The sequence below is a fragment of the Oryzias latipes genome, chromosome 23, assembly GCF_002234675.1.
Source record: "Oryzias latipes chromosome 23, ASM223467v1".
Taxonomy (NCBI): domain Eukaryota; kingdom Metazoa; phylum Chordata; class Actinopteri; order Beloniformes; family Adrianichthyidae; genus Oryzias; species Oryzias latipes.
In genome coordinates, this window is record NC_019881.2 from 14,237,302 (window position 1) to 14,250,175 (window position 12,874).

At 37.8% G+C, this 12,874-nt stretch overlaps 1 protein-coding gene across 11 annotated transcripts in view; it reads right to left on the reverse strand.

Annotated features, from left to right (window-relative positions):
- Positions 1 to 12,874, reverse strand: part of LOC101162567 (ninjurin-2) — a 55,669-nt gene that overhangs the window by 29,029 nt on the left and 13,766 nt on the right. For 2 of the 11 annotated variants that reach the window (XR_911107.3, XM_004083027.4), the window contains exon 1: positions 7,121 to 7,421. Coding sequence is in view for 8 of the 11 variants with exons in the window: in XM_004083027.4 (XP_004083075.1) it covers positions 7,121 to 7,216 (96 nt within the window). In the remaining 3 variants the exon portion in view is untranslated. Of the gene's footprint in view, positions 1 to 7,120; positions 7,453 to 12,874 lie in introns of those variants that run through there. The other 9 variants (XR_911109.1, XM_011491102.2, XR_911108.3 and 6 more) reach the window with 7 other exon arrangements.

A 12,874-nucleotide genomic window follows, 5' to 3' on the forward strand; every position in this document is an offset into this window, starting at 1 on the left:
TATTTAGGCCCCAACTTTTACTTCAGAAACAATAAGTAACAGCGAGGAGCTCTTTTTTTTATCTTCATAGTTCTTTAAACAAATTATATATTTTTGAAATGTTTAATCTAAAAAGAAAATGTGAGCATTACACTAAATTTGAGAGAAAATTTGAATAAAAAACACTTTAATTAGTATGGTTTTCATCCAGTTTTTCTATGCGAAACCAAAAAAAGAGACAGAAAACGATATATAATGCTGTGCCTTTGTTTTATAGTTCGCGTGATCTCACTGTGAGGAATCCAACAATGGTCCCATGAGCAGCACAGAGACTCTTCCCTTACAGATGATGTCAGAATCAACCCATTCTGCAGACACACTTTCTTTTTTTCTGACCTGCTCTGTTCTCATTTTAAGACAACTCTTGCATTAATCCAGCAAAGTCCATTTTTGGGAAATTTTATATTAAGCATTTTTTTGGTGAAGTGGGTTTTTACTTTGGCATTTACACTCTTTTGGGGTAAATGCCCTTATATAAATAGGTACTTTTTTATCCCAGCATTTTACAGAAAAGTTCTCTCATTTGTATGTATCTAAAGGCATCCTTAGCAGCCGTGTCCAACGTCCTCTGTTCATCAAATGCTGTAATATTTTTCATGCTTCAAGGCCCAACCAAATTTACAATTCTTTGTAAGCATTTAGACAAGGGCAGGGATGGAAAAGTCTGTGGCAGCTCAGTTTATCCAACTCCAGCTTGTCAGTGTATTCAGAGAGCTCTTTTTGGTGTCATTTTAACTTGAGTATTTCAGTAGTTTTCTACAAAAAACATGACATTTTAAACTTTCAGAGTATGCTTTACTTGACAAACGTGTATTGTAATGTGAAGATTTAAGGAAAATATGGAGTAAAATGTATTCAACATCATTGAACTGTGCATTAACTGCATTCAGAATTTTATTTTTTCATATTTACTATTGTAGATTTTGGCTGTGCATTCTTTTTCTTTCTTTTGATAAATTTCCTTCTAATTTTTCTTATTAACCAGGTTAGCTGATGGTCCTGCATCACACAATTAAATGATTTAAACATTATTGCCCGATGACACAAGTTTTATGTCAATCTGGGTCTATATTTTGCTCCTGTTAGGTAATGTCTGTGAATTAATTATTACGTTTATCTTTACAGGCTGTTCTAGCTAGAAGCTGAATTGTACACACATCCTGCATTGTTGACTTCGCGAACTGAGGCTGTCTTGGTTTAGACATGCAGACGACTTGCCAAACAAATTCAGCCCTGGCTTCACTTCAGCAACCTCTTCATCTCATCCACTTTTTGCAGAATATTGTGGAAAAGCAGGTGGAGAAAAGAGTCAGTGTTCACCTGTGCACCACTGCACTGGTAACACAACCAAGCTGCACACAACATGCCTCATATGGAGCAAAGGTTTCATCCACACTCCAGGTGGAAATGTTATTCGTGTTTGCTGTCACCTTGGTTTTTTTTTTTTATTTCCCACATGCTGAACTGCTCCTCCCCTAACAACCTAATTTTTGTTTAGCTTTATATCACCTCCTATTCTTAAAGTCTCTTTTAAAGCAACATTGCTTTGGGGGGTCAGTTTTAGCTTCCTGTAAGCTTTTCATAAAAGCATCTTAAGTGTGATTACACTCACTTTCCCATTGATCTGTGCCTTACATGTGTTTGGCAGCACTTAAAGTAGAGGACACTACACCTTTGTGAGATACGGTTTTAAATGACGCACATGGCACCTCAGACCACTTCAGTCAAAAATAGCTTGATATTATGTAGACTTGATAAGCTCTGCATAGTTGGCTAAAAATCCAACCCGACAAATTCAAGGAAAAGCTTTTGTTTTTAAGATGAGGGTGTGTGCACATGAACACATGAACTCCAGTTAGAGGTCTGACAGAGCTAAGTTGGATTTATAAGTCTGGTGTGCATTTGTGATTTATGTGGGTGTGGGTTCTAATCGTCCCTGAGCAGGAGCCTCGGCTTTGCAGAGGGGGTTTCCTGCTGCTTCTTGGCAAGCGCCTCTGGAACAAATGGATGAGGAACAAATATGCGGCGGCGCTGTTTAAGTGCAAAAGTTCCAATAAGTGATTTCTTTAATTGCTCTAAGAATGCATGAAATTCATCTTGACAACACTGCCATCATAAATCATTTCATATAGTGGACAGGATGAGTGTGCTACAAGATGAAAATGCAAAACAGAAGTTACAAATACAAAAACAGTGGAGGTGGGCTTTGTTTTTGCTACTCTTGTGAGCATCACTTTGGTCATTTGACTCAGAGCAAAAAACAGAAAAATGTGGGCAGACTTGGGTCCATCTGGTATCACTCATCAGGTTTTTATTTTTTTTTTGCCCACACTCCTGACATACAATTCACAACTCCTGAAAGCTGGTTTGGATTCGGCGTAAGTGAACTGTCATTTTCTCAGAAATGAAAAGAAAACACAGCACACCCCCTGGACAGAAAGTAAGAAAGAAGAATGGAAAAATGGTAATACCTCGAGACCAAAATGGGAAGACTAAAGGATAAAGATTTAAAGAGACGAGGATAAAAAACAAAGTTAACTGAAAATGACAAAGTGATTCATAAATGGCCTTTTCTTAAACAAACATCCATAATAAAGGCAAAAACTGACACACTAAAACATGGAGTCATGTTTTAACTGACGTCATTTTTGTTTCAATTACTAAACAACTTCATAAAAAAATAAAAATAAACTGAGATGAGCCAGAAACACTTCAGTCACTGGAACCATTCACACTGGAATGGTTGGATGAATTAAGTAAATATAGGCAGGGAAGGCAAATACATTTTTGCATTTTGTTTTGCTGTTGTTTCCTTTCACGAAAGATGAATGCAAACATCAAACTGTAGAACATGATTTCATTACCAAGAGAATCATTGCCCACATTGCAGATTTGGGCTGAAACTGAATTCTTCCCCTACACCCCTCGGGCTTCTCCTTATCCCTCCAATTGTGGGGCATTTGGAGTAATAGAGGTGTCCGAAATAGTTTTTTGAAAGGGCTCTGTATCCCTTCGCCCACGAGGGTAATCTGCATCGCGCTGAGAAAAGCTCTGAAGCACAGAAGTTTACATTTAAATGTAAGTAATGACTTTTTGTTTTAGCACGACTGTCAAAGTTAGTTTCTGCAGAGCAGCAGGAGTTCATTAGAAATATGTCTTAATTTGTGGGCTGGACTCTTGATGTCAAGCAACACATCCCCCTTCCCACACCCATTCTGAAGGGAGTTTGTGGCCCGCCTAGCATATTTCCTACATCACAAATATTTTTCAATTGGCATTTTTGCGTCTGCTCCTGATTCACCACAATTCGAATAAAGAAATACTCAGAAATGCTATTTTGATCTTAATTTTCTTCATATGTGTCACAAGAACATGTTAAAAAACACCAAAAACATGATTTTTATTGGAGTGGGTCTTTAAGGTAACAGTGTCTTAGCATGAAAACGAGAACATTAACACCGGAAAACCACAAGCTGCAGATATCAGTTACTTTGTATGAGGTATTACCTTTACACTTTAATATATATTCACAGTGACACAGAAGAGGCGCCAAATAATGATCTACTGAATGAAATTCTCACATATTCTTTATATACGATCAAAGCATGCAAGTAAAATAATCCTCAAGTCTTTGGATGCACAAAGAGGCGGTTAAATGACACACCTATTTCACAATATCAGTAGTTGCACAACAGCATTCATTTGAATGTCCCATGTCATTGAAAGATGAGGCCAGCTGGGCCTCAGATAAAAGTTCTCAGAATCACACAGGGCAACGCACACACACACTCACACTTTCTCGTACTTCACACCTACTCTCAGAATGTGGCATCTGCCATGTAAAAGCCGGTAGTGGGTTCGGCACACACAGACACACACGCTGGTGGCTGCATTGTGTTTTGGGGTTTGAAAAGCAGGATCAAAAAGACAATGGACCTGAAAGATGAAATAAACTAAGAATGGCAAATACGGAAAAACACAAGCTTTGTTTTTATATGTTCTTCCTGTTGTGCTCCTCCCTAAATCAGACGAGGTCACTGTAAAAAACTAGTTGCAACTTGCTCATCTTTGATTAAAGCCTTCACACGAAATGTACCTGCCATATCTTCAGGGTTGCAGTTATTGTCACCTTTGGTCTTGACATTAAAAAGGAGAATTTTGTATGTATACATATATTGAACTCTAAAGTTGAAGAGAGATTTGTGTAGTGAAGTTCCCAGGACCCCCTAAGGGGCTGCAGACTTCCCTAAAGATACCATACCTTCCAAGGATTTTCCTGTTTCTCTTGTCTAAATGCGATGGGAATAATAACTGAAGGGTTGCAGAGGATATTGTATTTCTTCATTTGCATGTGAGGTCACTAAAAACTTCTTTGCCACTGTTAGCATTTATTTAATGCCAATGCTTTATTTCATGTGCCATCCTTAATGGTATTTTAACGAATATTATAATTGCTGTATTTTGTGATTTACTTTATTCCTTACCTAACATGTTCTTGTTGTCTAAGAAAAATACTAATGCTACCAAAAAGACCAAGAACAATATCTGATTGTGTTTTTAAAAAAATCGCACAAAAGAAAAAAACAAACAAAAAAACTCATTTTTAAAGTATTTTAAAAGATTAGTTTTTATTTATTTTAAACATGAGCTCTTAATTTGGGAGGGGTAACAGGTAATTCAGCACCCTTTGTGTGTGTGTGTCAACAATCACGTACGCATGCAGACAAAATCAAGTTAAGAAATAAAGCATGAGCTAATATTTCGAAGTAGATAGTAATTTACTGTAAGACTCATTCAAAAAAAGTCTGTTCTCTTTGGAATGATTAGAAAAGTGCAAAAGAGATTTCAGGACAAAATGATTAAATTTTTGGTACAGCCAGCAAACACGCGTCAGATGGCGAGCACTCACACCATATTACTTTCTGTTATTTGGATTGGATTTAAAAAAATAGAATGATCATTACTGAAGGCCTAATTCAGTGACTCAACATAGAAACGTGCCGCCTCGGCTTGAAGAAGCCCTGTGATTATAGCGTACTGTGTACACGAGCTCCACACCCTGTTGCTGAGCTCTATACATAGGGAGTGACTTAGAGGTGCAAAGCCCTCACACCTTACAAATAGATTTATCAAGACAGCTTTACACGTACAATATCTAAAAGCCTCCCGCGAAATCCAACTTTGGAAAAAATTTGCACGCCTTTTGTTGACCGTGATACGACCTTATGTTTAGTTATTTTCTGAAAACGTCATGAGCTTAGAGACACATTTAGAAATCATCCCGTCATTGTGGATAAATATCAAGCAGCTTCAAGCGATATTTGAAGTTCTTTGTGGATGGTTGACAATGAAGGGTTGGTTTAACAGAGGCCCGTGTCCAAATGAAATGTCCTGACAACTCAGGAAAATAAAAATGGCTAGTATTTGATTGGTGAAATATTCCGTTTGGGATTTTGACCGTACAGTCATTATTATATGTTTTCTCCGAGACTGCCCCTCTTGACGTTTTGCATCTTTAAACCACACACAAACAAGACAAATAACACAATATAACAAATCTGAATATAATATATAATAAATATAATAATAATAATATAGCTAAATATAAGATTTATTATCTGTTGTTGCTGAAGGTCCCAAATGCTGGAGAGAAACTAGTTAATGTGTTACTTAAACTTCAAAAATACACGTAAACAGGATAAAAAGACTACAAAAAAAAATGAAAAAAATGTCAAACACAAAGCGTGAAAAAAACCCTAATATGGACTAACTAATAACAAAGGTTGCGTCTGAATTCCTTAACTTATCACCACTTAAGCCTTGTTTCCACTGAACAGTACAGTACAGTCCGGTCTGGTCCGGTTTAGAATGGTCCAGGCAAAAGATTGATTGGGTAGCTTTGCATCATAGTTGTGCGACTACAGCAAAACCAAAGCTATGAACAACAACAAGGGTTGGCAAGACCCAACAAGACCTCATTTTGTTGCAGGCATCTTTTCCTGATACACGTCAACTGAGAGACAATAACTGAATGTTTGGAAATGTTATAACATATATTATCAAATCTAACTTTGATGCTTCATACATTTCACAATAATTCTTAAACAATTCAAAACCCCAAGTGTGTCTCATGCAAATGTTAAAGGTAATCTGACCAGAGGAAGTTGTCATTTTAGTTGTGGTCATAATACATGTTGTTTGCTGGTGTTGTGCTTTCTAAGCCTTGCATTTTTCGACTGTTAAGACGTTATAGAAAGTTACTACTTTATTTACACATTGTACTATCTGAAAAAATGTTTTTTTTAACCTAAAAAGTGAACAACAAGAGATAAAAACTTTAAAATCTAAAATTTAAAAAAAGAATCGACTGAAATTGAACAAAAAGATCAAAACAATTATTTAAAAAAACAAAAATTCGTAAAAGAAACATGGACCTGAGACATTCCATGATCCTGTTCCATTCATACTAATTACATTACCTTCATTAAATGAAAGCATTCAGTTGTTTTAGACTGCTTCAACAATTAATGTTAGTAATACTTTTTGAGACATTGTCAGCACATAGACTGCTATGGACCTATACTATTTCGGAGACAACTATGGATGTCTCATGTCTCTTAATCATAACCTCCTTCAATTTTTGTATCATTAAGAATTTACACAAGAAAACGCACATAAGTTATTCTCAAGTCTCGTGTCGAATCTGTCACGTTTCCCACCTTACAAAGACCTTGTTTCCTGGGGATTGTGAAGCCCTGTTTCCATGACCCAAAGCTACTTTTGATTACTTTATTGACTTTTGCACCTGAGTCCTAATTGATATTTGATGGATGTTGTGATCATATTTTGGTCCTGGAATAGAGCACAGACACTCAGCTTGAACCAGAGAGCCAAACAGCAGCTCTCTGATCTTGAGCTTTCACATTGGCAGAACATACCACAGCTCTGTGGTAAAACCTACAGGAGCAGGGATTCAGAGTGAGAGAAAAGGATGATGAAAGAGAAAGGAACAGGAAGTTTAAACAGAGGGAACTGCATTTTGCTTGATCTCACATTCGCATGTGTCGTCAGCTGGACTAACCTGGAGAGGGCCGCCGACTGGCATGGTGGATCTCAGCGATGTTAGGTCCATGTCCCGACCCTGCTCTCCTCTGTCTGTCTTTCCCAGTCCTTGCATCTTTGGGCCTGTAGCAAGCAGTCAAGCACACACACCTAAATGAGAGTCTTACAGCAGCGAAAGTGCGTTTGCAAGAATGGCACTTGTCGTCGTTAAAGGCAGTCACCCTGTACGCTAAAGGCACCAAGCAAAGCCAACGAGGACAACGGGGGTCAAGACGAACAAATGGCGTATTCACACTGTCCTGGTCTCCTCCTCTCCCTTACTCTCAATCTTTCACTTTGTCCTTTTGTCTGCCTCTCCATGTGCCACTACATATTAACAAACCAGGCAAACACTTTCCAGACTTGCAGTGTGACCACATTTAAAATTAGTATTGCATCTTTCTTTGGCTGTACTGTCCAGGACTAACCAAAACCAGCCAAGAAACATCAAGCTGGGTTTATTTGAGCCACAAAGAGTCAACAGTGTGTTCCTTTTATAATCAGTTTTCTTGATGTTTAGCAGTTTGCGGCTCTCTGAAGTGAGAGGCCCCATGTTCTGAAACAAGAACCCAAACGTACCAGGAGCAGAGAAAATGAGTTAAATAACATGTAATAAATTCACAAAGACTTTCTCCATAATTGAAAAAGAATTTGTCAATTCAGTTATTTATTTATTTTTTACTGTTTCAGGGGAAATTAGAAGTCCTGTGTGAGAAGGTGTGAGTAGTAGAAACGTGCTGGCATTAATTTAAATATTTTTACTTCACATGGAGAACAAAAAATACCATGAGGCCAGATAAACAACTTGGAAAAAATAAAGTAAAGGCAAAAAAAAAAAAAAATACCGCGATGGCGGACATATACAAAGAAAATTAAGCTTATTAATCATTTAATCAAGCTTTATTTATTTAAAAAAAGTCATTTTTATGCATTGCAGCTCAAAGTGCTTTGCAATTTAAAAACAGACAACAACAAAACACAAAAAAAAGGAAAAAACTTAAAACCAACCAACCCCTTTGCTGCCCCTCCCCTCCATTGACACATTCACCCCACACAATGCATTCGGGCACGAAAAAAAGACTATAACTTTTAAAGAGACATATGGGTTGGCTCTAAAAAATGCATTTCTGAGTATTTCTTTATTCAAATCATTGTGAATCAGGAGCAGACAAAAAAAAGCAGGTGGAAAAAGGTTGTAGGCGTGGTGTAGGTGCCACGGTCAGTAGGCCAGAAAGCTCCCTGCTCCGCTCCTTTCTGATGCATCCACTTGTAGACGACTAGATCCATGTACGTCTTCGTTTTCCTTGTCCTCGTTTTCCAAAATGTCTCGCCTTTTTTGTTGCACCGGTCATGTTAGATTGGTGGTGTGAGGCATTGTAAGCTAGTGGGAGAGAGTGTAAACAGAGGGATGACGGGAAATAAGTAAGCCGGCTTAGTTCTCGCCAACAGTCACCCCCACAATTAACAACTACTGAACTAATGCCGCTCTGCAGAAACTATGTCCTAGAAAACAATAGAGGTTTTTGGGGAACAAACATTCTCAATCTGTGCACCGAAACTGTTGAACACTTTACCTCAGAACTTTCAACAGGTTTCCTCATTGTCCAGTTTTATCAAAAAATTTTAAAACCCTGCATAGCCACCTTTCCAACATAAGAATCCCCTCTGTGGGTGCTTTCGCATTTGCTCTTGCTTTTATAAGTGTTCTTGTTTTATTATCCTACTTATTTTATATTTTGCTTTCAAATTAATTTAATTACTTTTCAAATGTTTTAACGTTTTAATTGTTCTTTTTGAGATTTTAATGTATGGTGCCTTGTTTGACTGCAGTTATGTAAAAGCACCATATATATAAACCTGACATTTCACTTTATTTTGGAGCATAAAAACAGTATACCGGTAATCATAATTAAAAGACCAATGGAAACGCTTTTAAAATAGATCAAAAGATGATTGAAGTGGGTTTTAAATTTAAAAAATGATCATTTAAATGGTTTAATCCTTTGTGAAGATTAAATAAGGTTAAATATTATTTTTGTTAGATGCACATTTAGTATTTCATGTTTGATTGAACTACTCCTGACTCCTGCCTTTTAATAGTAAGTCAGCCTTGTGAACCTGTAATCATTAATTGGAGAAAGAGCTGAAAGCACTGATATTCATTTTCTATTCATTTTGTAGTTCTGTATCCTTAATTACTAATGTACTTCTAGGTTATGACTTAGAAACAGTGGCATGTCAGATAAACATACAGGCAAAAGTTTTTAAAAGTAATTTTATCTCAGGCAAGAAAAACAGAAATCCACCAAACCTCTTTAATATTTGTGTTGGGTAATTTTGCCCAACATAAACCAAAAAAATGTGGAGCGTTTACCACAGAGGTTCTCAAATATTGTTTACGGTATGTGAGAAAAACGTCACTCCTTTCACTTTTGTTTTTTAGGTAATTATGTTTTTTTGGCATCCCTTGAAGGAATCTTCCGTGGGATGTTACTAGTATTTTGATTTGAAGAATTCCACTTCTCCTATCTTTCTGGGTTTTGGGGGGATTTGAGGTCACCATTTTACAGCTTATAATAGACAGACTTTTGTGTGGCTTAGTGAGCTGAATAAACACCATGTTAATACCTAAATAACACATTGAAAAAAAATTGCCCTACGTTTATTTTTAATGGGTAACTCTTCTTTTAAAGCTAAAATGTATGTAACAAAACCTCCTTACTGCGTCAAACATTTCTGTGAGGTCTTTAAAGGAGCACATTTACATCTCCTTTCTTTGAACAGAAGCTGCCAATGTAGTTAGAGCTGCTCATGTTATTAAAGTTACATAGTTACTAACCCTGCTGGCTTACAGAGATTTGCAGGGAGATGATGTTGACAGGAGAATAAATCAGGTTTTTAGAAAAATCACTGATTTGGTTTGAAAAGACATGCAAAGCCTGTGCATGTACCTGTTCTAAGGCAAGCTGTATTACATTTATTCATTTATTCTGATATTTTTCGTTGTTGTGGAAACACTTCTATGTTTTTTATTCAGTTACATTTGTTTTTTGTCATTTTTTTGTAATGTTTGTCTTTTTTTCTATTTTTACTCAGGTGTTTGTTTCTATTGTTTCTATTTTGAAGCCTAACATTGAAATGGTAGACTTTTGTTTTGTTTTTTGTTTTTTTTACATTTTGTCTTGCATTTCTCACTGGTCTGATCAGTTTTCACACATGACCAAAAAGTAGACTCTTGATTAGAAGACACATTAAATGCAATCAGAAGGTAATCTTTCTTATGCCTTTCACTTTTTGCTTTTGGCAAGTTTGCATGTGGCTTGTAATTTCACTTCTTTGCCTTCTTGTTCCATCACTGAATAAAGCCAGTTGCATACATGGATTTTGAGTTTTTACATGGTAAAAGAAGTCACTGCAGAAAACGTTTCTCTATCTGAAGAAAACACTATACTGTATACCGCTCAGCCTGGAATGGTAAGAGCTTTCAGCAATATTGTAATTTGTGTTTCTGAGCGATGCAAATAAAAACGGGGTGGACCTGTTGTGAAACACTAGTGAAGCTGGGAGTGCCCTAAAAGGGAATACCTTTCAACTGAAGTTATTTATAGTGTGCCTTCAGAGCCAGGAGATTACGGTTGCGATTTGCCTGCAGTCTTTTGAATGAGTAAAAAAAATATATGTGACTCATGCCGTTTATAAAGGTAAAGCTCTTCATACAGTTGGTCCTCCTACACAAAGAAACTGTGGCAACATCTGCAAAAAAGTTGTGTTGTCATAATATTTTGCCATTAGACAGAGAATGTAAGCTTAACGCTAAAATCATGAGATTTTGATAAAGAATCAAATCTAAAAAACTACAAAAAGTTTTTATTAAATTGGGGATATATGCAGCTTTTTTTTTTTAGCTCTGTTGAAGTATCAGCGGGATTCTGAACAGTGGCCTTGAGCACAGAGGTCGCAAGTTTCCTCCATGCATGCATGTTTTTATCACTGCTTTTACAGGATCCTAACTCAGTCCAAAAGCATACAGTGTCATATTGCACACAGTTTGGCCCTAAGGTGGACTGGTAACCCAGTCAATTATCTGCTTTCGGCCTGTCTATAACTCTCAGCAACATGCAGGTGTAGAAAACAGATGGAAGGTTGCTGCAAAAAGTAACTCCCTCAAAAAGGTTTTGTATAATAGTTCAAAATAATCACAGTGCATGATTATTTCTATTTATCTACATCCAAATATATCACTAATTGCACACTTTCAAGTTATTTATCTTGTGTTGGATACATTTATTGTCTTAAATGCAGTTAATTCCCCACATTGTGTATATGCTCGTCATGCCACCAGAACAGCTCAGACCTGTTGGGTTGTAAACACACACAGAGCCTCTGCTGCCTTGTAGTATAAGGCGTAACTGGACGCCTTATGTTTTCTGAAACATAAGGCGTCCAGTTTTTTTATACACGCAAATCGAAGCACATTTCAGTCAGAAAACTCATGCAGTAAAGAAGATTTATTCCATATTTCTTTTAGTTTGGCATAAGGCTCCTTTCAGATACATAAAACAAAGATCTCCATAGAAAACTTTGGGTATTAAACTACCCCTATGGAGCTCACAGGTGGAGGGTGGGGTGACGAACGCAGAGCTTGCGGAAATGGAAGAAGAGGATTGGACCGCACCTGGAACTTAAGTAGGACGCTGAGCAGGTGAGTTGATTAGACTGAACCGCCCGCAGGGAGGAGTAACCAGGTAAATGCACTGCTCGAGTTGCCTGCCTGAAATACTCCCAGGGTTGTTCACTTAGACCAAGATCTGAGAGGTTTTACACAAAAGCCCAGTGCTACAGATGTATCTTTATATCTTTCTTGTTTTCTGATATGATTTTTCGAAACAGCTGGTAAAGATGAGGAACATTGAATAACTGATCATGGACCTTTATGGACTATTGCGTCACACAGAAGCAGCACGTTAGGCTGAGCGAGACCATGTACCCTTTGCTCTTATTGAACAAACGTATCCAGATGACTTTTATTTCTCCCGCTGCTGTGTCTGAAAGACGGTCGCTTCTGCTGTCTTTCTCTGATTGACTTTAAAAGCTTGCTTTCCCACATTAACCTTAGAAGGAAAAATACAAAAAGTAATAAAATCAGGGGACCTTTTTTTTTATTGTCTTGATGAAAATAAAAAAAAATATCATAAAGTTCCGAAACTGGAACCAGGCTGCCTCCCCATCCCGCAGCGTTTTTCTGTCTGGCCGCCAGCTCGCCTCCTGGGACCCGGCGTAGTGATCGCAATCACTCCAGCTCCATTGGCCCTGCAACAGACTGTCCAATGTGTACCTGCCTTCGCCCAACAGTAGCCGGGACGGGGTCCGGAAACCCCGCTCCCCCGAAAGGGATACAGCAGGATAAGAAAATGGACTGAAGTTCGGGAGAACTGTCGGATCAATCCGCCATATTGGATGTGTATTCTACCTGCTGGCACTGACAACATCACGTGTCCAACATTGAGTCCCTGATTGTCAGAGTTTAGATTTTTTAACTCTGGCACGCCGCCCAGATCACACCCCTCGAATCGCACTGCTGCCAGACATTCACACCTAGCCCATCGCGCGGCAGGACCTCAGATCATGTCTGTACCATTGACTTAACATTGTAACTGGCCGCCTCTGCCAGTGTCTGCTTGTGTTCGGTGTGAATGCAGCTTTACTGTGTCACTTTTGTAAACTACAACAAGTA